We start from the raw sequence: 27,516 nt of genomic DNA, 5'->3' as shown, positions 1-27,516 counted from the left end.
AGAGGAATGGAAGCTGCGCAAGTACGCACACGCGCGCGCACAGCCAGGGAGCGCGCTCTCCTTGAACAGGCCGTGACGAGGTGCATGAGAGAGAGCCTCACGTTCCGCTCTCGCACTGGGTGGGGGAGGGGGAGCGGGTCCTCTTGCTTTGCGCATGATTCGGGGCACACCGCCGCCTCTTCTCGTAGCGTGGGTGCAAGAAGGGCAGGAGTGGCGTGGGGAAGCGAAGTCACCGTTCGCCCTCGCCTCCCCTCCACCCCTTCTTGGTGGATCTGCGAGGCCGTCAGTTGGCGCCAGGGTTCTTCTTGTTGTGCTCCAGATTGTACACGTACAACTGTTTCAGGACGCGGTCAGTGCACTGGCCAAACGCCACGTTTTCCTTGAAACAGTCTGAGGCCCACTGGTCGCCTGCCGCCCTCTGGCACACCACACCAGCGTCGTACTCCCTCTTGCAGAAGATTTTGGCGATGCCCTCGAGGTAGGCGGACTTCTGCCGCTGGCACACAAAGTTGATGTCATCGTTGATACGGGATCGCAGGCACTGCTCCAAGGCGATGCGCTGCTCCTTGTACTCCTCCACAAACCGGTCGGCCTGCTTGTTGAACTCCTTCGTGTTGCGCGACATGTCCAAACGGCGTACGAGCGCCACGCACTGCGCGTGCGTTTGTGCGTAGGGGGAAGGGGTATGACCTGCCTGTGCGCGTGTGTGCGTGTGCAAGCGGGTCCAAGGCGGCTGTGGGTCCCCTCGTGCGACATGGAGAAAGAAGCCAGATTCAGGTGGCGGTGAGTTTGGATTGGGACGAAGATGTATACGACAGAGGAGAGGAGCACCGTCGATGTGGCGCGAAGGCGAGCAAGCGCTGCATTGTGGAGCGCCAGAGAGACACACACGTAAATGGGGGGAGGGGGTCTTAGCGTGAACACATCGCGCACTTGTAAGACAGCGAGCGCACATCGCCGCCCCCACAACCGGACAGGTAGTGCAGATCTTTGTGTGACCCTTTCTTTGTCTTTATCCATGGCACACGTGGATGGAGTTACTCTCTTAAGCGGCACACACACACACACGCACACACACTAGCGCACACGCACAGCACAGGCACGCGCTCTCGCATTCGCATACACCTCTGCGAGCTACGTAGGTCAAGTGACGTAAGCGTAGAAGCAGAGACTGAGAGACCAGGGCAGTCGACTGCAATCATCACGGGCTTCATCCCTTCTGAAGGGAATCACAGCACACAGCATCGCCAAACCGCCACCACCACAACACCGCAAACGCACGTGCACACAAAGAACGAGGCAGTGGTACCACAGGAGTGTGAGCCGAGGACACAGAATAAAGATTAGCGAAAAAGGGTAGGCCGGAGTGCGATGGCTAGCAAGCGGTGATGAGGAGAGCGTCTCCAAGGCGCCCCATGGATTCGTGCACGCCTAGCTTTCTCATCCTCGATCCCCCAGCAGCATTTCGCCTCTTGTGGGCTCTCTCCCACTCGCATCTGCCCTACCTGTCGCGGCAGTGTACGGAGTGTCACCTGATCCTGCCCTCCCAGGCTCTTCGACTACTGAGCCGCACCACCGTCATGACGGCACTCCAGGAACATACGCACGCCAGACGTCCCTACCAGGCGCCCCGACAGCACGGCGCGTGCATGCAGCGCACTGCCCTCGTCTGCGAACGAAACAAGAAGCCTGTGATGCTGCTGACCTTGGTAGGGGTCCCACTCGCCGCCATCGGCGTCACTATCGTTGTCAGCATCTTGAATAGGCGACGGCTCGGACGCGGCTGCAGCTGCGGTCGCCGGCAGAGGTTCATCTGGTGTGTCTATGAAGGAAAGAAGTCCAGGAATGCCGCTTAGCGCACGCTCCGCCAAGTTTTTCGAGGCCGGCGGTACCAGGAAGCAGTCGACCAGGCACGCCTCATGGCTGCACTCCGTCGCTGATGTGGGGACGTACTGCACCTTCCAGCGCCGGCCGTACACCTTGCGGTTCTGCAGCTGGCGGAAGAAGAGCTGCGCGGTGGCCTTGCTATCCACCTCAACACACAGTGTTGCGTTGCCGATCTCCTCGATCAGCCGTACGTCCTTTATGTGCTGCTGCTGCGCCGATGAGAAGAAGCGGCGCACAGTGTGATTGTACACCTTCTTGTAGTTTACCGGAAGGTTGTTCAAAATGACAGAGCCGTGGTAGATGACAGGGTCTTTGTGCGACGTCAGCGTCGAGGTGGACTTGGGCTTGCCCGTCACAGTTGCGCCGCGCTTCGCCGCCGCCGCATTCCGCTGCTGCTTCGGAGGCGACGAGCTTTTCGAGAGAGGGGCCGAGGTGGGCATGACAGAAATGAATGTCCGCAGGGAGGTCCGCTACGTTACGTGCAGTCGCATCGACGAGTCGTGAGGAGTGACGGGTTTACGAGTACGTGCATATGCGTGTGCATGTGTGTTTGTGTGTGCGTGTGTGTGTGCGCGCGCGGCGATGCAGCCGAGATAGTGAGAAAGCAGGAAATCCGAAAAGCGAAGAGGAGAAAGAGGGAGGTGAGACCCCTGCCCATTGCATTCTGGGCTGCTGGTGAGCGCGAGGGCGCATAGTGCGATACAGGCGGTGGGGGAAGGCAAGTCAGCGCATGCGCAATCACTTCTTTTCGCGTGATGGGATACGCGACCTCATTCCTAGATTTGAATACGTGCATCCATGTCTGTCCGTCTGCGAAACACGCAAGCAGACATCTGTGTATGGGTTCATGTGCGCATTCGCCGCGGTGCTTGATAATATCGATGCCCTTGCCGATGCTCCTCCCCGCAGGGGGTCCCCCCTCCCGGCACGCGCGTACAGCGGGCGTACAGAAGAAAAGCAGTCGGAACAGAGCAAATAGTTGAGGGAGGAGCGCGTTGCCTATCCCCATGGGTGCGGGCGTCGGTGCTTGTGTACCCGACGCCGCTATCCGTGAGGCTATGTGCATCGTGGAAGCACCTGATGCAGCGCATGTATCCACTTTGCCATCTCGTAATTCTGGAAGGTGCTGGGGCTCGCGTCCAGCTCCGCGGGAGGCAGTGCACCGGCAGAGGAGCGAGACGACGCTCTGGCGGCAGCCCCCACCGCAGAGAGAGAGGAGCTGCCGTCTCCTGCTGTGCCAGCTGCTCTCTCGCGGCGTTGCGCGTCGCCTGTGCCCAGAGGGTCAGGCGAGGACTGCGACGGCGACGGCGAGCTGTCCGGTCGCTTGAGCCAGTCGAGGTTTCTCACCCGCCCCTCAGGCAGAAGACTCTCGATTCGCTCCAGGACCCGCGCCGCGCTCGCGGCCGTCCAGGGGTGCCGCATCGCCTGCTGCAGCACACGGACGCACCACAGACTTACTGCCACCGGGCAGTTGCGCTGCAGCGCCGACAAGCAGCGAAGCAGCTCATCGCACCGCACCTCCGCGCTCATCGACGGCCCATCATCGTCCTCGTCCGGCTCCTCACAGCTGGTGCCATCACCGCTGATGGCGAAGCCTTGCATGTAAGCAGCCTTATCGTCCGACTCGAGCGGAGTCGACTGACACACTGGCGGTCCCCACATCGGAGACAAAGTAGCAGAATCGGACCCGTCGCTGGATCTGGTGCTGTTTTCGTTATCGCTGCTGCTGCCGATTGCGCTGCTGCTGCTGGTCTCACTCCAGTTCCCGTCAGTGTCAGAAGGAAGGTACGCTATCATCGACAAGCGTGCCAGCGCGGTGGCGATGGTGCCGTTGAGATGATGCGCTGAACGAGAGGAGGAAGGCGAGGGCACTCGGGGTACTGGGCCGTAATCATCATCATCACCTCTACCAGTGGAACCGCCGTGTCGCCCATGTCGAGGCCAGTGCCCATCACCACCTGGCATTCGAAGCTTTCGCGCAGCCGCGCAAGAGGAGGAGACGCCCTCCTCCACGGCAGCCGCGCCGCCGTCCGGCGCGGGGTCGTTCAGCATCATGTTGTCGCCACCACCAGCGCGCTGCTCCGATGTGCCGACCTTGAAGGTGACGCTGCGGCTAGCTGCGTCGTCGGTGAGAGGCAGCGACGCCGTGTTGAGGGTGTCATTGAAGTGCTGCGCCGGCTTTCGCGTCGGGACCGGCACTTCACCACCCACTTTGGGCATGTAAACGTCATAAAATCTGCCTTCACTGGCGTAGATGTGAGTACCACCGCGCACGACCTGCAGCCCGCCGCTGGCAGTCCGGTCGTTGTCGCTGTCGCTTCGTGTGCTGCTGGAGCTACTACTTTGGCTCGAGCTACCAGACGCCGTTCGCGCGTGTCGACCGTGATACTGTGAGTTGCTGCAACGGCCACTGCCTGTGCTAGCGTTGCCATCGGAATCGCCGCGGTCACAGTGCAGGACCGGGCGACCGTCTCCACCTCCACTGACGCTGCCATCCTTGCGCGACAACGCCTGAGGGGTGGAATACATGGGCGGCTGCGAGCTCCCTGCTGCGACGCGCGCGCTTAGCTGAAACCACGGCAGTGCGGCATCGCGCGCTGCGGAAGGCCGTGCCTGCTGCGACTGCGACTGAATGCCTGCTGCACCGCCCCACTCGTCCATCATTCTTGCCGTCCACGGAAGTGCCCAGGCATTCGCCGCTGTCAGCATTGGATCACCCCGCGGGTCACGCAGCGGGGCATAAAGTGTAGGCAGGTAGGCCGGCAGCAGTCGCCCCGCTCCTCTGCCGACGAACTCCGGTGATGGCAGCGGCAACGGCGACGGAGCGCCGCGCGGGGATATGACAGGGACCGCCGCCAGTTGGCCACTCAGCGAGGTGTTGTTGCTGAACGTCGTGCTGTGCCCTCCCCACATTGGCACCATCATCTCATCAGGGCTGATCTTCGAGCGCAACAGCTCCGACTGCTGCTGCGAAACCGCGCCTTGGCCAGCTGTCGACGGCGAGGATCGGGGCGACGCTGCGTTGTAGGCGGCTGCCGCCGCAGCGGCACCGGCGGTGGTGGGCCGAGGGGAGATAACAGAAAGGAGGACAGGGCTGACACCGACCAAAGACGTCGCCGCAGCAGCGGCAGTGAAGAAGTTGCGCTGAGACGGTGGCATCGCCTGCCTTCCCTTCGCAGCCCCGTCGTGCGCGCCGGCCGCCGTGGCCAGCGACGGGACCAGCTGCTGCTGCTGCTGCTGCGTTACCCATCGCTGAGCGATGAGCTCTGCAAAGTTTTGTGCAAGGTCGACCGCGCACATTGATGTCATCAGCTCGTCGTTTGCGGAGGCCTTGGCGGAGATGGCGGATGCAGCGACAGCCGGTGGTAGCCCAACAGCGGTGCAGCCACCAGGGCTAGAAACGGTGAGAGCGGAAGACTGCGACGCTACCGCGGCGGCGGCAGCGGCGGGCGACGGTGAAGGCGCGTCGGTTCTACGCAGACTCTGCCCCAGAAACGATGGTGTTTCACCGACGCTCATGGCGTCCGCAGCGCTTGCTTCCCGGCTGTTGCGCGCCCCCGCGGTAACCGCTGACGCAGATGTTGCGGCTCCCTGTGTCCCATGCGCCAATGGGCATTCTAGTCGCACGCTGGAGTCGCCACTGGGGTGGTGGTTCTCTGCAGCTGTGGCCACAGCTGCAGTAGCCGCAGCGGTGCTCGTCGTGAGCGGGCGAGTCGACTGCGCAGCAGACGCGTAGAGCAGCGTGTAGTCGTAGTTCTCCCACTCTGCCTTCTCCTCCGCGGTCAAGCAGCCGACGCCCATGACACCTGGCGGACGCACCGGCAATAGCGGCAGTGTCGTCGGGCTCACCGGCGCGGGCCCCCCCGCCTTGACACCCTGAAAACCTGCCGCCGAGTTCCTTGATTCGGCCGGCGCGCCGGCTGAACCGCTGCCGGCTGTGCCTTGGCACCAGCCGCCGCCGTTGCTTCGACTGGCCGTTGGCAACGACGGTAAGGAGGCTTGCGGCACCAGGGCCACGCTGAACCACGGGTGCCGCAGCAACTCTGCCGCTGTGCCGCGCTGCTCTGGGCTGCGCTGCAGGCACAGTGATACAAACGCGTGGAAGTAGGAAGACCATGGATAGGTGCGCAACGCCGGCGCTGGCTCGCGCTGTTTCAACCACGTCATCGGCGGCTTGCCATCGGCAAGCTCAAGCGCCATCATACCCAATTCCCAGATATCCGCCGCTGCGCTGACGGCAGGGTAAGGGTCGAGGGTGTTGCGCAGCGTCGTCGTTGGTGACGCGGCCGCCTCTAGCCGTGCCAAGGCCTCGCGCAGCTGCGCCGCGCCCGCCGCCCCCGCATCAGCAGCTGCTGCTATGTGGCTATGAGACAAGCCAGGGTGTTCCCCTGCAACCTGCTCTCCCTCAACCTTGTCCGCCGCAGCTGCACCGCTGGGGTGCGGAGGCCACAGTCGCCGTAGCGCGCGGGCTTCATCGGCAGAGGAACGAATCAGCTCGGGTGCTGGCACGTATTCTGACTCTTGGATGGCAAAAAGATTGGGCGGCAGAGGAGGAGGACTGCGAACCACATCCGGTACATGCACACGCAGCACCGGCGTAGACGCTGCGACTCTCGTGCGTCGCTGTGTGGCCGCTGCAGCAGCCGACTTGGAGCAAGCGGCTGGACGAAGGCCCTGCCTCTCAGCAGCCGCGGTGGCGGGATCAGCAAGGGCGTCTGATGCATGACGCGCTTTCTCTGAGTGCGATACAGGCGTCTTCGTCGACGTGGCAAGGGGGAGGGGTGACGACAGCGGCGATGGGTGTTGGCGCGGTCGATGCCGCATGAGCACGCAGGTCATGGCAGTGCGCAACGCGGCAGCGACAACTGCGCTAAGGTTTTCTACCAGCAGTACCTGGCGCGACCACTGCAGCGGATCTGGCGCGTACTGGCCAGCTCCGTCGCTGGCGCCATGCAGCGCGGCAGACGAGGACGTCGAAGGGCCCGCGGAACTGCTCCGGCGCCTCTCCCGGTGAGCAGTTGCGGCCGCGGGTGCATTCGTCTCGTCTCTGCCAACACTGTCGAGCTGCGGGTGCGGCACAGCTCCCACTGGACCTCGGGTTAGCACAAGCTGTGCTGCGACATCGGGCGTGCGCTCCAGCACCGTTGCAGCGTCCGGCGACAGTGATACGCCATGGTCGGCACTCGGCTTCTTGTCTGCGAGCGCAGCTTCGTCTACGGCAACTCGAGGAAACCACACAGCCGCTGGAGGCCGCAGCTCCACCCCACGTACGTAGCGCCGCGGGGCTGCGGACGCAAGCCACTCCTCCGGATCCTCTACTGCGGATGACCACAAGCCGCGCCCTTGGCGGCTTCGACGACCGCAGCGATAGTCGCGATGCCGCGGTATAGCTGCGAAGGAAGTGCAAGACGGCATCACACTCATCGGTGACGTCCCCCACAGGCCGTTCTGCAGCTGTGTCTGCGGCTCAGCAGTGCCGGGTTCCACCGCTGAGGCGCGCAGCACAGTAGATGGCAGCGTCAAAACCTCAGCGACGAGGGGTACGAGCGCGCTATCGTCCTCATCTTCTGCATCGCCGTTGAAGTCACAAGCGTCGTCCTTGCCGCCGACGTTGGTCCCGATGCTGCCGCGTCTGAGCCGCGCCGCGGCACCTCCGCCGCGGCGCAGACGCGGGTTGGAGATCATGCCAATAGCAGGCGAGAACATGGTGGTGCTCCTGCTGCAGCTGTTCGGGTGGTAGGGCTGGATCGCGTCTGTGGTCAGCAACGCCGCACACGGACTGCATGCTGAGGTCAGCGTTGGAGTGGGCATGGGCTCTGAGGGTAAGACGGCGGAGGGGGACGACAGCATGGACGACTGGGGCGATAGGCCCACAGGCATGTGTGGAGCAGTGCTGGTGTCAGCCTGCTTGCTGTCGGTGCGCGCGCTGCCGCCGGTACTGACGCTGAAACTGCTGTGGCGGTAATCAGCCATAACGGTCGCCAGCCCGGTAGAGGATGCGTTTGCAGTGGGAGCACAAGACCTTCCTGGCAGCGCTGCTGATGCAGAGCCCTTTGCCGCACTTGGTGTGCCACGAGCCGCGCCAAATCCGTGAGCAGGATTGATTCTGCTCTGTGCCCCGCGGTTTCGGGAGCGCGTCTTTTGATAGAGTCTGAGATGCGCTACCGCCGTGTGTGGCGCCAGATGTCGTCGTCGATTGGAGAGGGAGCGAGGATTGGTGGGTGAGGTGGACTTTTCGGAGGTACACCGCTGTGGCACTGGTGCGGCTTGATCTGTCGCTGGCGGCGCGGCAGCCGATGCACCACCCGGCTCACAGGCGCCCTCGCCCTCAGCATTGGAGGCGCTTCGCCGACGCTCACCTTCCTCTTCATTCTTTATCGTTGCCTCCGCTTTCCTCCCGCGTTCCTGCATCGGTTCTGCCTCAGATTTCACGCGCGCCACCGCGAGCGGGGATGGGGACGTTGGGCGCTGGCGTGGCCGCGGCGGCATCATGAGCCCCGACTCTCGCGTGCCCTCCATGGCATGCCATAGCGGAAAAACGTTGGTCGACTTGACACTCCCGTGCGTACGGCCGGCAGCGTGCAGGGCAGACAGCTGCACCAGCACAGCGTACACGATGTTGCGGATAACCGCTTCCACTAAAACAGGGTGAGGTTGACAGGTGTCCTTCCACTCCGCAAGAAGCTCCCGCACGTTGCCGCGAGGCAGCCGCGGGTACGCGAGATCGATCTCGAGTACAAGGCTGGAGTCTTCATACACGCCTAGATCGAGCCCGAGTGGCTTGGGGACACGGCCAGGAGGCAAGAGCAGCTGAGCATGCTGCTGGGCTAGCTCTTGTGTGTAGGAACGGCGGTGGTGGCGGAGGCAGCGCTGCTTGCGCATATCAGAACCCCGCGCGCTGACTGATACGCCTGCTGCAGACCCAGCACCATCTCGTCTGTTCACCGCAGCAGCAGCAGCAGCAGCAGCAACAGGATCTAAGCCCTTGCCATAGCGCTTCTCAGTCTCCGATGAGCGGGCGACTGCGGCGGCCGTGGTGTCGCTCCTGCTGCCAAGCCGGTCTTGGCGGAAGATGCGCTTCATGATACGATTTTTGCTCACGGCGTCCAGCGGGGTGCGTGGGTTTACTTGGATGCGGTGCTTCTCACTGCTGAACGTGCCCTTCATTATGAGCGCCTTCGACGCCGCCGCGCTGTGCATCACGGGGCCATTGGGTGGACTTTCCATAGAAGTGAGCCTTGGCGCTGCAGTGCTCGAGCTGCTGCGCCGCCGCTGGCGCGGTGGCGTGTCGCGATGGATGCGCGGCCCTTGCCGCTGCTTGCTGCAGCTGCGCCTGCAACGGCGGTGAGAGGCGGCAACGTCGCTCATGAGCATCGTGGATGGCGTCAGCCCCCGTGTCGCCGCGTCCTCGCGCATGCGCGGGATCACTGGCCGAGAAAGCGGCGCCGGTGTGCCAAAGCGTTGCCGTGGTAGGCGCGCAATGCCGATGGTTTTCCTGATTGCATTCCTCGCCCGCATCAGGCGCTTCTCCGTTGTTCCTCGGCGCTGGATGCCGCTGTCACTGGAGTGTTCTAGCGTCGCCGCAGAGGGCACTTGCGGCTCCACGTACGGCAGCACACTCACTGTCAGCCCGCAGCACGGGAGCGAAAGGCGAATGGGCGAAGAAGCGGCCGAGCAGCCGCCGCCCTCCCTGACCGCTGCCGCCGACGAGCTTTCTAAGGACGTTGACATGGACGGCGTGGATGAAGATGACGGTGCAGCTGAAATGGAAAGTGGGGACGTGGGTGGTTCGCGTTGCTGCTGCGTGAGCTCGTTTTCGTCGTCACCGATCCAGCTGCCGATACTTTCGAAAGAGACCGCGCCGCCGCCTCCCATCGCCTCTAGGCACTGCTGATGCGGCACACCGGGTGAGAGACACGAAAGGGCACCCACATCCATCGCAGCAACTCTGCGCACCTCACCTTTGGCGTCGGTCACCGCTATAGCTGTATCCTCCGACGAGTGCTGCAGAAGTGCGCCGGTTTGGTGCACGGGTGCACTCGGTAAAACGGGATGGAGGAAGCCATTCAGGTCCGCGCGCGCCGCCGACGTTCTTGGTGACCTTTTTCGACTTCTCTTGTGCGACGCCGTTGGCAACGGCGGTGGTGGCTCTCGCGTTGACGGCATCATGAGCAGCTCGCACAAGGCGTTGTGCAACGCATACGTGAACGCGTCATCCTGCAGGAGGTCTTCGAACGCCATTACTCCGATGTCCGCACCCACAGTCTGCTCGGTCCTATCGTCTTCCACGCTGTCATCACCGCCACCGCTGTTGGTGTTGTTGTTCGTGTGGTTACTGTGTCGTGCAGTTGAGTGATGAGCGTGCTGGGAACGGCGGTGCAACGAGCTATGGTCGCTGATCGACGTCAGCAACGGCTGTTTTGGTATCACGTCGCGGTGGCAGCCGAGGCACACGTAAGACGCGCCGCCGCTGAGATCGTGGTCTCGTGCCGTTTCGTCAGCGTTCGTGCCGAACCAGCGCTGCGCTACAGCAGGGTTATCCCCATCGTCTTCGCCCGCTTGGCTCTGCAGCGGCGTCGGCGAGCGCGCCAGAGTCGGCACCGCCGGCGTCAGGGTTGATCCCGCCATCGGGCATAAGAGCGAGTTGGTGCCGCTCATGTTGTTGGGGTTGGGGTTGCTCCTCGAGCTGCTGCCCATGACCCTCACTTCTGCGTTGAGGGCCGTCGTGACGGCGGCCGCGGTGGTGGCCGCCGCACTCGTCGCAGTAGGAGGCGCACACTTTGGCGCGGAAGAATCAGCAGATGCCACCAGCGCCCACAGCGCTGCCGTTGTATCGTGCGTAGCCGTGGTGTCGCGTGTGCCTGTGGGCACCATCAGCATGGAGCGGTCCGGTGAGGTGGCCGTTGGTATGGTGAATGGATGCGAGGCCGTCGATCCTGACGTGTGATGCGCCACAGAGCCGGCCAGCCCCAGCCGTCCATCCTCGGCGTCGCTGTCGATACCGCCGACGCGGAGGCTGTGGCTGTTGCTGTTGCTGTTCGCGACCGCCGCACATGAAGACGACCGTTGCACGGCAGCATCCCCACTAGTGGCATGGCCGCGCTCCTCAGCAGTTTTTCGAGGCGACAGAGCTGTGGTGGACTCGTCGAGAAGGCGCGCCTCGTGTGCGCCGCGTGCCAGTACGGTGGTCGGTGGCTGCTGCCGTAGTGCAAGCAGCTCGTTACCTGAAGCGCCGGCGTATCGATCAAAGGCCGCCTGCGCGCCTGCCTCGTACGACTGCGAATTCATGTGAAGAGACTGCGAGAGCTCGCCGCTCACTACCAGCGTGTCTAGAAGCGCCTCGACGCGGGTGTCGCTGCTGTTGGTGGTCCCGGCCAGCGCCGCCCCTTTCGTGCCGGGGACACGCGGAGAGGTGTGCAGCTTTGCAGGCGCCGGTGCTGCCATGGCGCCCACAGTAGGAGTCAAAAGTGGCTGCTGTGGCGACGGACTCGGAGAAGACGACGGCAGCGCCGCCCCGACGCTGGACAGCTGAAGCGCCGACGTCGACCAGATGTTGTTCGACTCCTGTGACGAGCGATCCGCTTCTTGAAGCCTTTTCTGCGGCTGCAGTCGCAGCGGCGGAAGCGAGGCAGACTGCGGCAAGGACGGGAGCGCTGGGGACGGCCCGGATGTGCCACTGCCACCCCTCGTCAATGGTGCGCATGCCACCCGCGAAACTAGTGCAGTGGCTGGCGACTGTAGCACCGCAGACGCCGGGAGCGTTGCTAAGGCATCGCCTACCTCGTCGACGACCACGGCGCGATGCGCGTTCGCGCACTCGTCAACTTTAACGTTGGTGTTTTCGACCGCGACACGGCTACCGCCTTGGGTCGCACTACCCATCCCAAAAACCGAGCGCCGTGGCGGCTGCGGGGGCAGAGGTGTCGGCCGCGGCGATGGCGATTTCGCCGCCGACCATCCAAACCTCTCCGTGTGCTGCTGCTGTGCTAACGGCAACTCTAAGGAGCCATTCGCTGTTGGCGCACTACTTTGCGGAAAGAGCGACGGCTGTGGTGTGCTGGTGGCCGAGACCAGCGGGGGATCGCGCGACGCGCTTGAATGATGGGGGTTATGGTGGTGATGGTGGTGCTTCCTGTCGTGACGCAGATGCTGCGATTGGGCCGGTGTTGAAGATAGCAAAGGGTTTGACGGCATAGCCTCACTTTCACCTCGCGCGGCAGAGCTTCTTACTACCTTCCCGACTACACCACAATGGGGGCAGCGCAGGTACCGCTGGGCATCGCGCGTCAGCCTACCGGCGGCAAGTTCTTTGCTAAGGTGCTCTTCGCGTTTTCTGCGCCGACGCTGCAGCTCTGCATGTCGCTTCGCTACACACATGTACGCGACGTACTCGTACACGCTGCGCAGCATCTCCCGCGAGACAGTGAAGACGTGCACCACGCACGAGGTGTTCGACGTCGCCGACACGCCCTCAGCTGTCCAGGCATGATAGCGGGTGTTTTGTTGAGGATGGAGCGGTGCCGCGTAGGGGGCGATAGAGGGCGGGTACGCGGGCAGCTGCGGTGCAGGGTGCGGCCATGCGAAGAAGGGCGGCATGGCGGCGGAGGCGCTGCTCGACGTGCCGGCCGGGGGAAGGCTAACGCCGTACTCGTCGGCAGCTCCGCGCAGGTGAGCAACCGCGGGCCATACGCCGTAACATCCGCGCACCGCCTCATCCTGCCATGCAGCGGCGATCGGGACTCCGTCTTGGACCTCTCCGCCGCCCATATCGAATGCAGATGCTCTGCCGCGCCAACGCCACGGAAAAAGGTCGCTGCTGTCCGAAATATCTGCCGCTGCTGCAGGCGCTGCCGCACTGCTGTAGCCGCCGGCAGCAGCGGCCCCGCCGCTTTGCAATCTCCACCAGGAGCGCGCGCAGTCACCGGAACTGAGTGGCGTCGCCGTGTACTGGCCCGAGCCGCGGAGGCCGCTCACACCCGACAACGCCGCGCCACCATTTCCGCTGCTCGCCACTGTGGGCGGCGCCCCTGCGTTAGCGTTTTCGTCACGAGCGGTGAGACGAGGGCGCACGTCGCAAAAGCGATCCGCCTCGGTGGGCGGGCACCGCCTCACCTGAGCCGAGTCACCCGCCGCCGTCGCCGCCTTGTACACTCGCGCCACGCCGTCGCGATTATGCAGCTTTTGCGGCGACAGCGACGTGGTTGAGGGATTTGCAGATATGGTCGTGTGCGGAGTTGTCGATGTGTACGGTGCACCGAAGGATGCACGCAGCGATCCTTCGTCAGGCACGGTTGCGATTCCTGCAGGCGTAGGTGCCAGCGGCGGATTACCAACATCCAGCACGTAGGCGGTGGACAAAAGCCGAGAGGGTGTAGCGGGCAAGGCCGAGGAAGTCGACGGCAGAAACGCTACTGCGGATGGCCGAGGCACCGTCGGATCTCGAAAGAACTGAATTCCAGCCGCGCACGTGTGCACTGCCACCGCCGCCTCCGCCCTGGTTATCAGTGGCGTGTAAGCTGAGGCGATGGCGAGGCCCGTGTAGGGGTCACGCAGCGTCATCATAAGCTGTTCAAAATGTGTTGCCGTCCCCGCAGCAAGTGCTGTGCCATGCATCGCGCCGGGCGCACCGTCGTCGCCAGAAATACCCTTGCCATCGCTACCCCGCGCTCTTGCGGCAGCGGCAGAGGCGGGGTCTTCTCGCACATACACGGACTCCCCTGTCGTCGTCACCGCCTGCAGTTGCGTGGCGGCGTCCTTGGAGCGCAAGCGGGCAGAGCGTAGCGTTGCCAACGCAAAGGCTGACCCCGGCCCCGCCTTTCCCGTGTTCAGCCCGATGCTCCGATTCAAGTCCTTCAGAGACATCGACAGTGGGCTGAATGGCTCCGCGCCGCTAGTGTGCTGTGAGGCGAGGGCACCGCTACTAGTTGCGGCCCTGCCAGCGCCGTCACCTGTGCGAGAGGAGGCTAACACGCGCAAGGTGTCTGCCGCCGCTGTCTTCCATGCGCCTCTGTCGCTGCCGACCGTCGCGCCAGTGCTTGCGGTCCCGGCAGAGCCGCGGCGAACCGCTGAATATCGCTTCTTCACCGCCGCCTCGCGCGCTAGCAGGTGCTCGCGCATTCGCACCACCTTCTCCGCCTCGGAGGGCCCGACGTTGATCGAAGCACCGGCGGAGAGAAGGGAGCTGAGGCCGCCATGGATAGCGGCGGCCGCAGCGGCACTGGCGGTCGCCGCAACATTCACGCCGCCGATGTTCAGCAACGGATTCGTGCCGAGCAGAACGGGGCTGCTGCCTGACAGACGGGTTGGTAAGCGACTTGAACTGTGCGCTCCACTGTGGCTTCCGTGGCGGCCAGCGGGTGAGTGCGAGGTGGCTGTTGCGTTGGTGTTCCTCCTTCCAAGTTGCCCGCCGCGAGTGCCACGACGTCGAGTGCGCTTGCCTTTCTTGCGACTGGAGCGACGCCGCTTTGCGTTGTGAGCCCGTGCTTGCGCGCTGGAGGCAGCCCCCACGAGGCGGCGACGCCGTGACGCGATGTGATGGTGGCTGGGCAGCGCCGCGTCGATGGGCACCGGCGCGCCGTCGTCATCGTACGTTGCGACAACGCCAGCGCCGCCAGCGTAGTGCATCTCAAGGGGTGTGTATCCATATCTGGCACCCACATTCGTATCGGCGCTGTGCCGGTGCCCATGGACAGAGGCTCGGCCCCGCTGTTGATGGGAAGGTTCGTAGTGCTCCTCGTAAAGGGAGGAAGAATACGAGGAGCTGCCGGACACAAACGCACCATCAGACGTGCCGGAAGACGAGCCGAACGCGGCGCCAGAGCCGCCATGGTAGGAGTTTCTGCGACCACCGCCCCCGCGAGCGCCGTCTGTGGCCAAGTCGGCCTCCTCAACAGCATCATAGCCAAAGGCAAATGGGTCGTGCCGGCGGTGTCCAGACACCTTCATGACACCGTCTTCGTCCACATATAATGGAAAGCCGTCGAAACTGTCGTTGAAGCCGACGTCTCGGCCCGTGCCCATGAAATCATCGCCGCGTTCGGGGCGCTGGGAAGGCGGCACAGGAAGCAGCCGCTGCTGATGAGGGGCAGATAATTGACGCTGGTCTCTGGAGTGACGGCGGCCATCGAAGGCTTCACCAAGAGGAGCGCCCGCAGCACCGCTTAGCACCGCCGCAGAGCTGTGGCGGGCGCCTCCTACCGTGACGCCGCCGCGGAGGGCTGGCGCAGGCAAGTGCCTCCCTGTGTCCGCGAGCTCGGCGCGCTCTTCAAGGGCTTCGACCTCCAGGATGCTCCCCTCATCACAGGAGTTAGAAAAGTCGCTACCGGATGTAGTTGAAGACGCCGTGCGCCTAGTCATTGTGCTATCTCTGTGTGTGGGCGTGTGTGGCTGTGATGCTGCTACGGAAGGAAAATCAGAGGAAGGTATGAAGGGCGATGCAGGCGAGACGAGTATGTCGTCCCTGCTGTAGGTCGCCTGCGAAGAGAACAAGGAGAAGGAGTAAGAGGGGGCCCGAGAGCAGGCATGCACCAACTTGCAGACCAGCACACGCACACGCACACGCACACGCACACACGCGCGCAGAGAGAGAGAGACGGAGAGGGGGAGAGAAGAAAAAAAAAGAAACGGTGCGGGAAAAGGAGGAGATATGCAGCCAATCCTTCTCTTGCTGGCGATGATAAATAATTCGCAAGTGGAAAGGAGCGGAAGCAGGTGTGAGGTCGTGTGCACGACTCGTTTTTGATGCCGATAAGCATGTAGAGGTCCGGGAGAGACAGCTGCGGTGCAGTGGAGGCTTGGGGATGTTTTTGGGCGTGTGTCCTCAGGTCCATGAAAGGAGCATGGTGGGAGACATGGAAGCGCAGAGGCGCCACCACGTGCAGCAGCACACTGAAGATGCAGAGGGGGGGAAATGAAGTGCATCCAGCCTCAGCGTTTTCTCCGCGGTGCTCCCTTCTGTCGGATGTCGGGAAGGCCCGAGGAGAACCTAAAGGTCTTCCCCGCCCACCACGCAGCTGTGTGGAATGCAGCGCCCTCTGGTGCGCGCAGTCGCCTCGGTCACTTGAATGCGAAGCCAAAGCAGGCAACGGCGTCTTTCTTCGTCTCGCATTCGCTTCTTCTTCTGATTGCCCATACGCTTTTGCAGCATGACGGATTTTTGCCTCCGGTGAGGCGGTGTGAAGCCTTTACTCCTTTGCCACGTGAATACATAGCCTGGGCGTCGGTGAGCAAGGAGGGGGGAGGAGGGGCCCACATGTCTGTTTCTTTTTCTAGCGCATGCACGTACATGAAGGACAACGTTGATGCGGAGGAGTGGAGGAATGTACGGCACCCCCTCTCGCTGGTTCTCTCTCTCCCCTGCTGCGGTGTGTTCCTCTGGCTGGCATATCCATGCTGAGACCCCTGGCCGCGTTTCTAAGCAGCACGGGCCTCTTTCACGCGCATACGCACCTGCCCTAGCACGTGCAGGCATACACACACGTGCATAGGCACGTGCCGTACACAGTGGGGGAGGGGGGCCAGGCTGAAGGACGCACGGATACACACAGAGAGAGACACACAAGTACAGCTGGTGTCTTGATTGAACATTATCGCCGTCGGCTGCTTGTGTCTGTCGAAGTTCCCCTCCGCTAAGGCAAAACATGATGGCACCGGTGCAGATGGGGGAGAAAGGAAGAGACGGGCAAGAAAGAAAAGGATGCACTCAGACGCACAGAAACCCGCGCGCGCACCGACACGGACACATCCGCTCTCCCTATGTATGTATATATATATATATATATATGCGTTTGCGTCAGCGTGTGTGTGTGTGTGTGTCGGGAGGGAAGTAAAACGGAGGAGAAGAGGCTGCACTGCCCAAGAACAAGAAACGGCAGAAACACTTCCGCACACACAACACGCCCGGGAACATCTGCACTCAGCAGCCAAGAAGAAGAGGGTAGACCTCGTAGAAAAACGGACATGGGAAGGGAGGGGGGAAGAGGGAGAGACGTAGGCAACGAAGAAAAACAAAGACGCAAGCGACCGCGAAGGAAGAAACTTGAGATATTACGATGGCACGCACACACAGAGGCACGCACAGAATGTACACCGCGAAAGAAAAGAAAACACCCATCCAGTAAGAAGGGAACAACAACAGAGGAAGGGGGAGGGGGGCGAGAGCAACGAAGCGACCACGGGCACCAACACATCGCATAACGCAATGGGAAGAGAGAGAAAAAAAAAAAACAGCAAACAAAGCAGGAACGAAGAGAGACGGAGTACGGCATCCGACGCTTCCTTCACGCGTCTCTGCGCAGAGAGCCTATCCAACTCCTCCGGGGGAACGCGAAGTCTCTAGAATTAGTCGCAGGCACGCCATGTCGAAACACAAGCATCATCACAGTTAAAGCACGCTCACCTGCATGGACAAGAAACACCGTGAAAGCCGCACAAGCGCACTCGGGACAGGCGGACAGGCGCTTGCCAAGCACCCGCGCAAAGTGCCTCTACGCAAAGACAGAGCGAGAATTGGAGGCAGGCACGTGTCACGTTCGTAAGAAGGAGAAGCCCGCTCCGCGTCAGTCGCTCGACATGATGTTGTTGTAGAGAGACTCGAATAAGTCGTCTTCGCCACCCTCCGTCGCCCTCGCAGTGCTGGTCGTAGCGGCCGGCGAAAGAGAAACAGGCCGATTTGCGGCTGCTGCATCCTTACTGCCCGGCGCCAGCGCTGGTGCCGATGATCCTGCTGCGGCAGATTCTGGCTCCGGCAGCGTCGCCCTCTCCGCCCGACCGCCGTCGGCAGACGCTGTCGTGCCTGTCGCGGTAAAATAAAGAGTAGAAGACGGTGAGGGTTTCGCTGGATGCGCCACCAACGAGGAGAGGGCGGGTAGCTCGATCGATGCCGCCCTTGCCAGCGCTGCCGTGCACGGTTTGGCCAACGTCGGCGTGACAGGCACCGGTGGTGTTGTCGAGTATGGACTCTCCTTGCAAACCTGCAGCAGTGGCTGCACCTTTCCAGGCACATCACGAGTAACGGAGGCGCGCACATCATCTCTCTCGCACTCGTCGCTGCTGCGGCACACGCGGGGTGCGTCGGACAGACGACATCCACTGCTGATGCTCGTTGCAGTTGGCGCAGTGCCACTCTCCACGTGATGACATAGCAGCTCGCCGCCACCGTCGGCGCCGCTGTTGCTGCTCAGCGGTGATGGCTCATTTGCTGCCGCCAGCTCGCACGGGCCACCTGCGTGACGGCGCTGAGAGTCGTAGACGGCGAGGCTCACGCTGCTACTCGGCTGCGTCGACGCCCTCTCGATCGCAGCACCAGAGTGCGTGTGGTCAGGGTGCGTTGGCGACGGCGCCGAGTGCGGCAAGTTAGTCGTTGCCGTGGTGCTCGTGGCCCAGTGCGACCGCGCATGCACGTTGGCGTCGTCTTCGAAGTGGCGACCGGTGCCGCCGATGCTGTGGCGGTGGTGATTGTCCATGTGACTACCGTCCCGCCAAGTCGACGGGTGTGACGCCTCCTCTCCCTCTCCGTGTGGCACGAGCGACAGCTTCTCGGCGAGCTGACGAGCCTCGTGCAGGAACGGATGCTCAAGAGCCTCCTTCGCCGTCATACGCTTCCGTGGGTTCGGCTCTAGCAACCGCTGCACGAATGAGATGGCCGCGCTGCTCACGCCAGTCCAGCGAGCGCTGTTGCACCGCGGCACCCGCTGCTGCTGCTGAAGCAGCGTTGCCCGCGAGGACGCGTTGAAGGGAAAGCAGCCGCTGAGCAGCACGTATGCAACGATGCCAATCGAATACAGGTCCATGGCGCGGGCGAGGCCCACCGTCGTCGAGCGCCGCGCCCAGCCGTGCTCCAGGATCCAAGACAGCACCTCGGGCGGGAGGTACTTCTCTGTGCCGCACGGAGTGAGCAGCAGTGTTGCCTCGGTGTCATCCGGCGCTGAGCTCACACCAGCCGCGACGACTGGAGGCGCCGGTGACAGCTGCTGATGGGAAGTGTAGATACAGCTAGCACATCTGTTGCGCAGGCCAGCACCGCCCGCAGCGGGGCCGCTGGTGTTGCAGCTGCTGCTACTGTTTTCTGCGTTGAAGTGATCGAGGGTAAAAGCGGTGGTGCTGGACAGGAGCATCGGGGTCGGAGGCAGAGGAGGCGACACTATTATCGCTGATCCCGGTGGCGTCTGTGGGTGCGCTCTCAGCACGCTGGGAGATATGAGTGCTTTGCGCGCCACATGCTCCTGCTGTGGTCCTGTTTCGAGGCGCTCCTCCCCGTTCGGTGCGCTCCCTTCCTTTGGTTCAGCGGTGCTGCCGCCTTCCGACTCGCAGTCCGTCTCCGACGCACTCACGTCGGTGCTGAAGGCGCCACTGTCGTCCTCGTTCTCGGCCATGTCCCGTCGACCACCCCGGCCGAGGTCACCGACTTTCGTGGTTGTGTTGGCGGTCGTGTTCGATGTGCCCGCTGCGCCACCGTTTTCCTCCTCATCCATCTCCTCCTCGAGGTCGAGGAAGCGGGTGAACATGTTTGCCGTGGACGGCATCGGCGAAGGCATACCAGCACGCGGCGTGCTCCGTTCCATGGCGCTGATGCCCGCACTACTTGACCCAAGGCGTGCCGTGCCAGCACCGACAGCCGCGCTGGGTGGCCGACAAAGCAGCGGCGGCTTCGGTGGAGCCGGTTTGGCCGGCGTGTAGCTGTTGCTGGAGCTGTTCCCGCCATTGGCGAGCATCACTACACCGGCAGCACACCCCGCGCTGGACGACGCTGGTGAGCCGAGGCTGCCACTGTAGCTGCTGCTGTTCGGGTTGTGAGAGGCATGCGGGTGGCTGGCCGCGAGGGATGCACTGGTGGGTGGGAAAGAGGCAAGGTGAGTTGGCGACGTGATGGTCGCGTTCAGGCTGCCGTGTTGCGCCCCTGCACCGCGCCCGCGCGACGCGGCAACGATCGGTGACAGGGTACTTGCACGGGTGCGGCGAGCGAGCCCGAAGTCGATGAGGGTCACTCGCAGCAGTCGTGCCACGTTGCGGGACAGCATCGAATAGCGGCGCTGTGCAGCTGTCCGGGTTTCGGCGGCGGTCGTCGCCGAGGCGCAGCCTTTTCGGCCACCCTCGATCTCGGTCATCATGGCTGACGTGTCGGACTTGTGCAAAGCCGGCCCAAGCACCTCGCGGATGCGCGCGTCAGGAACTCCGGCGTCGGCCTCGGAAAGGAGAATGTTCTCCAGCTTAATGTCGCGGTGGATAAGTCCAAAGTTGGTGTGCAGATATTGCACCGTGGAGACGAGCTGGAAGAGCAGCAGGGCCGCCCGCGCCTCTGACGGTGCCCCGTAGCGGGAGAGGTAGCGCTGTGCATCCATGCTGCCAGGGAAGACGCGCATCGCGATGACGAAGGCGTCTGGGGTGCGGATCGCCTCGAAGAACTGCGAACAGCCGGTGTGGTGAAGACTGCGCAGGATCGAGACCTCGCGCTCGATCTCGACGAGTTCGCGACGCACGCTGTTTTGGTCGTTCTGCGCTGCTTGCTGCGCGTTCGAAGCGACGCTTCCTGCCGCGGCAGCGGCAGTGGAGTGCGTGGTGGCAAGCGGATCAGGCGCCGCCTTCGGCTTCTGGCGTGCCTTGCGCGGGATCACCTTGAGTGCGACAACGGGAATAGAGTGTAGAGACGCCGCCAGTGACTGTGCGTGCGGTCTGCGCTTCGCCGTCTCATCATCTGTGAGTGGCCCGGCCGCGTCGCCGACAGCCGCGCCGGCGGCAGGGTCCACACGCAGCGCGGTAGAGGACGAGTTCCGGCGTACTGGGCTCACCCTCCGCACCGTTGAAACGCGCCTGCCCCCCTCCCGTGGGCCACTGCCACTGAGCTCGTCGCTGCCGCACGGGGCCGCCTGCCCGTCCAGCAACGGCGAGGCGAAGCGCCGAAGTCCCTCTTTTCCGCGAAGGATGGGAACCGCCGCGTATACCTTGGAGAAGGCACCCTTGCCGATCATGTCCACAACTGGGTTGAACACGTACACATCCTGCAGGTCATCCACACGGAGGCACAGATGAGCACCGTTCTGCGGCGCCTTGCTGGAGCGCAGCCCCGCCGAGAGAATCGGAGAGGGACGATTCGAGCTCTGCTGTTGTTGCTGCAGCCGCGCGCCGGAACTGAGGTGGTGATGCGACGTAGCGAGAGTCATCTGTGGGCATCCGCCCTTGTACACTGGCGGCAGGGCCGGCACTGAGACAGCACGCAGCGCTGCCCGGCCTCCCCTCCTGCGATTGCTGCCGTCGTCTCGACCACGGCCGCGATGCTGTACAGCTTGCCGGGCCGCAGCGTCTCGTCCGTCTCGACCACGTGAACCGGGAGCCGCAGCTGCCGCAACCGACGACAGTGGCACGACAGTTTTCAGCGAGCACGCTAAGGTCGCCGTCAAGGGCGACCCGAAGAAGAATGCGTCATCACCATTTGCAATGATGTCGTCGTCCACGGCAGTGTCTGCCGCCGCAACAGCACCAGCAGCAGCACCCGTCGGAGCGGAAGCCGTGTCGCTCTCAGGGACCCCAGCGCTCTCCGCGCTGGCGTCTGCCGATGCTGACCGCATCCCCGGCGTATGGCTCCGCCTCGTCTCCGCCAGCCCGCGGAGCTGCTGCTGATAAAAGAAGCGCTCAAATGCGAACAAGGGTAGGTTCCTCAGCGCGAAAAGTTCTGCTGAGCTCTCCGCCGCAGCGTCGTCGAGACTTTCGAGGGCATCCGACGAGATGCCGGCGGCCCGCAGTGCCGCCTTCGGGTTCAACCCCTTCTCGTACAAGACGAGCCGCGGGGCGTGGTGCAGGACAATCACAGCTTCGGCTGCGCCGGGGGCGCGGCGAACATCCGTTATCTCGTCAGAGGCGGAAACGCGTGTCATGCGCTCATGGTGCAGCCCAGTGGCCTCCGCGTGTCCCCAATCGCCCTGAAGAGGGGGCTCACCGCTGAATTCACTGGACGTGGCATCAAGGCGTCCTGCGGTGCACCGATACCGACGTGATCGCAGCGGTGCCGAGGCGGCGCGCGGTCTGAACAGCATGAGCAGTCGCTCAGCGACGCGCGCTTCCTGTTCCGAGGGAACATACAACGCACCGGAAGGCGTATCGACACTCGGAGCAGACCCGGACACTGCTCTGACGAGAGGTGGAGAGGTGCCGGCTGAACCTGACGCCGAGAGTGAGATGCGGGTAATATTATCAGTGGCCGAATCACGCTGCCCTGCCGGCTCTCCGAGGCAGGCAATGGCAACCTCGTTGAGGGGACGCGGCGACCGCGGCCAGGATGCGATGACAGCGGCTCGGCGCTTGTTGTTCACCTTTTCCTTCGCATCATCATTCATCTCACGGAGCTGCCGCTGCTGGCGCTCGCCATACTGGCCCTCCTCTTCTGAAATGCAACCTGTGGTGCGCTCCGTCTCCCCCGCATCGCTGCCCAGTCGCTCATTCGAAGCACTGCGCACGGATGCCCCCGCTGTGGGGGCCATTAGCAGACTCGAGACTTGTCGGCTTTGCCGTGGCGCCTCGTGTTGTGGCTGCTGTTGTGTACGGAGGTACTGCGCCCGCACCGTGCGTGCCTTCTGCAGCAGTCGCGTCACACTGGGAGCGAGGGGGCGCGTGCCGAACGAGGAGTAGTTGGCGTAGCTGCCGCGCAGCACAAAGTGATCGACTGGGATGGGCTGCTCACGCACACGATGGGTGCGCCACCAGCGCAGCCGGTCGACAACTTGCACTGCCGTCATCCGCTCGACGGCGGCGTGGCTTCCGGGCATGGAGGGCTTCTGCTGCTCCTGAAGCTGGCGCTCCTCCTTGGCGGCGTCATGGTATGCGTTGTTGTTGTGTATGGTGGTGTGCCCGCCATGCAGGGATCTATTAGACATGGCTACACAGTGTGCGTATAGAGAGAGAGAGAGTCGACGACAACGTGGCCCACAAGGTCCGAGACGCGGGAGAGTGGCCCTCCTCCTCTAACGTACCCCCTGGAGACGTGGCACAGGAGAGGAAGTCAGAAGAAGCACGCGCAGAAAACAACAGAATGAGCACGATGACCGCGGCAACAACAAGACGACGATGAAAAAGCGCTGCAGCGTGCGTGCGTATGCGAACAACAAAGGATTGGGGGGAGGGGGCAAAAAGACACGGCGAAGCAGCACAACGCGGAAAAGTCAACGAAAAAAAGATAACACTTAGGCAGCAAAGACAGGGCAGGGCAGGACAGGGCAGATCGACCAAGCGAGGAATCACAATCTTCCGCTCAAAAGGAAAGAGCGAAAACAAAAAGAAAAAAGAGAACACTCGCGCGCACACACAAGAGGCGTACAAGGCGAGAGAGCAGGAAGATATATAGCCATACAGATTTGTATATAGAGGCGTGTGTGAGTGTGTATGTATATATATATATATAGATCTGCGCAGACAGCGGACAAGAAAGAGAAAGAGGAAGAAGAGAGCGAGATGGAACACCCGTCCAGAGACGCAGAAGTCCTGGGCACCCCGGGGTGCTGGGGTGCCAGCCCGTGTGTATGCCAGGACAAGGCCAAGGGCGCTGGCGATAAACGCAACAACAGCAGAAACAATAGAAACAGAGATAAAACGAAGCCAACACAAAGGAAAGCTAAAAGCCAAAAGGATTAGGCGTGTGGGAGTGATCACCAGCGTCGTGTGCGGAGGAGAAGTACAGGAGGGAAGGAGGCCAAACGCTTTCTTTTTCGCTCTGTGTGTGTGTGTGTGCTCCCTCTCGTTGGTGAAGTTGGTATGTACAATGAATTCAGATTCTACAGCTAGTAGGGAAGGGGACAAGACACAGATGGCACACACCTACAAGGCGACTAATATGCTGAAGTCGAACGTATGACAGGACAAGAAGGAGGAGGAGGGGGGAAGGGCGGCAACACTGGTGGGGTGAAGTGTGTGTGTGTGTGTGTGTGTGTGATTCAGAGCAAGATAAACTGCTGTGCTGTGGTGACGAGAGAGCAGGCGGAGTGCAAAGGCCAAACAGAAAAGGGAAAAAGAAAGATCGAAATGGTTGACACGAGAAGAAGCCCACGAAAACATGCAAAATAAACATAAAAAACACGAGGCAAGGAAGCGGGTCGAGGTAGAAGAGGAGCACACAGGAGCTGCCCGCGCACGGACGCATACAACCGGGTATGCTGGAGAGGTGCACAGAGGGGAAGGAGGCAACAGCGAATTGCCCAAACTTTACAGAAAAACCGGAAGAAATCACAGAGGCCTCCCCACACACACACACATGCGTGCACCTTCAGCGAAGAAGAAGCGAGAGCGCAGGCTTAGCACCACGACACTTGCGCCTCCTTCCCCTCCCGGCAACAACGACAACAGCAGCGCGCTCCTCACACACACACACGGACGGGGAGGAGCGAGGGAGGAAGGAATGGGGCAACACGAGAGGAGCACGACGAAGGTATGAAAAAAAACACTAACAAACGAAAATAAAGGAGAAGGGCACACTCGGAAAACGAAAGAGTGATGAGACCACAAAGAAAAGGAAAAGAGAGAGAGAGGCGTATGCACAGCAGCAGCAGAAGACAAGGAACGCGAAAATAGGAACGGACAAGAGTAGAGAAACGCGGCGCACGCAGACACAGCGAAAGGAGAAAGGGGAGTGCGCACTGGAAACAAAAAGTTGATGACGACAACTGTGGCAACAGCAGCTTCAGCGGTGGCAGTCGTTGCAGTGAGATACAGAGCACACGATGGAACCGAAAGAACAAAAGGAGGTGTACAGAAAGTAGGCAGCGCTGAAGAAGATGGTGCGTACGGTTGATGTGCGCTTTTCAGAGGGAGAGGAATCGCGTAAGATAATGGGAGCAGACTACAAGCGCACGCGCGCCAACGAGGCGCGAAGAGCCCAACCCTGTAAAGACTCGCCGAAGCGGTTCAAGGGATGGAGAGGAGGAGTGGGTAGGAATGCCGTAGCGCTAAGCGAGCTGTCTCGTCTGCGAGTTGCCTGACAGCTAGGTGCGTCCTCTTTCCTGCGCTTTAGCAGCTGTGGGTGGCCGGCGTGTGCGTGTGTGTCAGTGTGCAGATGCCTGTTGCGGCCCAACGCGGACGTGTTCACAGTGGCACACAGGCACAAAAAAAAATGTGCACGCCCGTTCTCCGTTTCCCTTCTCTCACGTCACCGCTGGGCGCTTTCCTCTCTCCTGCGTCTTTCCACGTCTACTCCAGCCCTCCGTGTGCGTGCTTCACCTCGTGGGATGAGGCCTGTGGCTTGCACAGCGGCGGAGAGTGAGCAGCGAGAAACAGAGAGAGCGCGCGAGCGAGCAGGGCGGGGAGTCAGCGGAGCAGTCCTTCTCAGTGTCAAAATTGAGTACGTATGTGTTGCAGGTGCGAGGGAACCACGGCTCGAAGCCAGATACAAGGAGTCGAAGTAAAAAAGGAGGAAAGACTGAAGGAGGGAGAGAGCGTAAAGGAAAAGCGAATCACAGAAGCAACATAAAAACGACTGTCAGCGCTGAGATGATGTAGGTGTGGTTTGTACGTGTATGTGTTTTTTTTTTGTGTGTGTGCGGACGGAAGGGGGGCAGGGGGCGCGAGATGTAAAGGGGAGGGCGAGGGCAGACTTAGCCTTTCGAGTGTGCGGGTTCGCATCAATGCGCCGGTGAATACGGACTGCCTCTGCAGGTATGTGCGTGCGTCGGGGTGTCTGTGTATTTGCATGCACGCTTCTGGCGAGTCGAGCAAGAAAACAAGAAATCGTGAACGATCGCGCCAACTGGAACAGCACAGGCGCAAGCGCAGAGAGGGAGGGTGGGAGGGTGCAGAAAGACTTGACACGGCGAGTCGAAGAGACAGAGACGGGGGAGGGGGCAACAAAGAACAAGGCCAACACATGAACACAAAAGCATAAGAATCACTTGAAGATGATCCAACAACAATACGAAAGGACGCACCCACGCACAAGGAGGAGGAAGACTAACCGACGAAGGGATAAAGAGCGGGTGTCCGTGAGATCGTCAGCGAATGAGCGTGGAACGGAGAACGTCAGCAGCGGAGCAGCGGTGGCGATGCAGGCGAGCGAGATGACGCAAAAAGAGGCGACAGCACTGGTGGTGGGGACTGGGGTAATTGGGGCGTGCGACCAACAGGACAAGACACACGCAACCACAACAGCCAAATGCCTTCACGGCTGGCACACACTCGGAATCACAGACGCGCCGCTGCGAGCACGACGCCGAGACCTATGCACAGGTTGTGTCCAAGTGAAGAGTTGCGGTGAGGGTTTGTAAGAAACGGACAGAAACAGAGAGAGAAGAGGGCGAGAAGGCGCCTCCGTGCGTGTGTGTGGGTGTGTGTTCCGTACCACTGGAATGGAGGCACCCGTCTGTTTCCTTGTGGTTGCTCTTTCGTGGTCGCACCGGAATTACGAGAGGGAGGAAGGACAGGAGGGTAACAAGAGGGAAGGTGAGGAGCTCGTGGTTGTTCTTGGTGCGTCGGGCCTCGCTGGCAAGCACAGAAGCGGCACTCCTTCGCGTTTCTTGTTCGCGCCGCTTCCCTCTCTATTACCGTGCGCTTCTTCGTGCTTCGTCTCCTCTTTCTCTTTTTTTGTGTCTTCGCTGTAATGAGTTCCTTTCTTCGTCTCTCTCTCGGCTGTGCGCTTTTGTATCCGCTGGAACGTTTGCGCCCCTCCTCACTGCGCCATCAACGGCGACGAAGGAACGAAGGAAGGGAGTGGAAGGGGGTAGAGGAAGAAACCGTGACAGGGTTTGAGCACAGCGCACAAAAAAAAGAGAGGGCGGATGGAGAAGGCCAGTGTGTAAAGGATACGGGATAAAGAGTGTGTGATCGAGAGATGAATTTCGGCACGGCATGTACGTCTTGAAGGGGGGCCCCAATACACGCAGACAAGGACACACGCAGACGGGACTGGTGTCGTCATCCGTATGCATAGAAAGAGGCCGGAACGCACTGAGAGGACACTCTCGAAGAGGTCGCGCCTTTCTCTCCATCATCCCTCCTTTCGCCTCTTCAATACCTCTGCGCCACGCACAAAGGAAACGGGGCGAGAGGAGGTGACAGAGCACGCCCCTGTGCGCCGCACATGCGTGCGACCACAAGGACGAAAAGTAAGGGAGGGGGCGGGAATGGTGGCAGCGCCAACGCGTCCCCGATCAAGAACAAGATAGCGCTGTCGCTGCAACACAGATATGCAAGCACACAGACTTGCATGCATGCATATACCATGCCGCCCCCATGATTAGAGAGTTTCTTATTTTTTTTTCTGTATTTCTGCTGTGGAATTCATCTTAAGGGATTGCATCGTAAAATTTACCCGTGGTTATTCAGCGCACAAACATACACAGGCACACGCAAGCACACGTACGCACACATCCATCTACATAGATGCTTCCATTTCTTCCCCAGCGTGCGAGAGCGGGAGAGAGGGAGAGATGCACCGAGGCCGTAAGGCGAGTCCGGCGTATTAGTCCCATTCGATCCGACTGCTGGGGCGGGTTGCGTGTCTGTGTGTGTTTGATCGTGCCGCCTACACACCGAGAGAGCCATACCGGCAGGCACGCAGCGCGTCCTCGCTACAAGGGCACAGACACGCGCATACGCCTGCGCCTGTGGGCTGGCGAGAGTGCGGTGCCACCCCCGTCCTTCCTCCTTTCTGCCTCACCG

At 61.7% G+C, this 27,516-nt stretch overlaps 4 protein-coding genes across 5 annotated transcripts; all 4 read right to left on the bottom strand.

Annotated features, from left to right (window-relative positions):
- Positions 1-283: 283 nt before the first annotated feature.
- On the bottom strand, positions 284-625 carry LDBPK_262150 (hypothetical protein, conserved; the record flags this gene model as incomplete). The annotated part of the gene is made up of 1 exon (XM_003861752.1): positions 284-625. The coding sequence occupies one exon, from the start codon at positions 623-625 to the stop codon at positions 284-286; it is 342 nt and encodes a 113-aa protein (XP_003861800.1).
- A 934-nt stretch (positions 626-1,559) lies between these two features.
- Positions 1,560-2,327, bottom strand: LDBPK_262140 (hypothetical protein, conserved; the record flags this gene model as incomplete). Its single annotated transcript, XM_003861751.1, has 1 exon — positions 1,560-2,327. The coding sequence occupies one exon, from the start codon at positions 2,325-2,327 to the stop codon at positions 1,560-1,562; it is 768 nt and encodes a 255-aa protein (XP_003861799.1).
- Positions 2,328-2,943: 616 nt separating this feature from the next.
- On the bottom strand, positions 2,944-15,243 carry LDBPK_262120 (hypothetical protein, conserved; the record flags this gene model as incomplete). Of its 2 annotated transcripts, none has more annotated exons than XM_024473470.1 (1): positions 2,944-15,243. In XM_024473470.1, one exon carries the CDS (start codon positions 15,241-15,243, stop codon positions 2,944-2,946), a length of 12,300 nt encoding a protein of 4,099 aa, XP_024329241.1. Both variants share the same exon structure in this region, with proteins under 2 accessions (XP_024329241.1, XP_003861797.1).
- A 2,201-nt stretch (positions 15,244-17,444) lies between these two features.
- On the bottom strand, positions 17,445-22,751 carry LDBPK_262110 (protein kinase, putative; the record flags this gene model as incomplete). The annotated part of the gene is made up of 1 exon (XM_003861748.1): positions 17,445-22,751. One exon carries the CDS (start codon positions 22,749-22,751, stop codon positions 17,445-17,447), a length of 5,307 nt encoding a protein of 1,768 aa, XP_003861796.1.
- Between the last annotated feature and the right edge of the window lie 4,765 nt (positions 22,752-27,516).

Source organism: Leishmania donovani, chromosome 26, assembly GCF_000227135.1.
Source record: "Leishmania donovani BPK282A1 complete genome, chromosome 26".
Lineage (NCBI taxonomy): Eukaryota > Euglenozoa > Kinetoplastea > Trypanosomatida > Trypanosomatidae > Leishmania > Leishmania donovani.
This window is presented reverse-complemented; position numbering and strand designations above follow the sequence as displayed.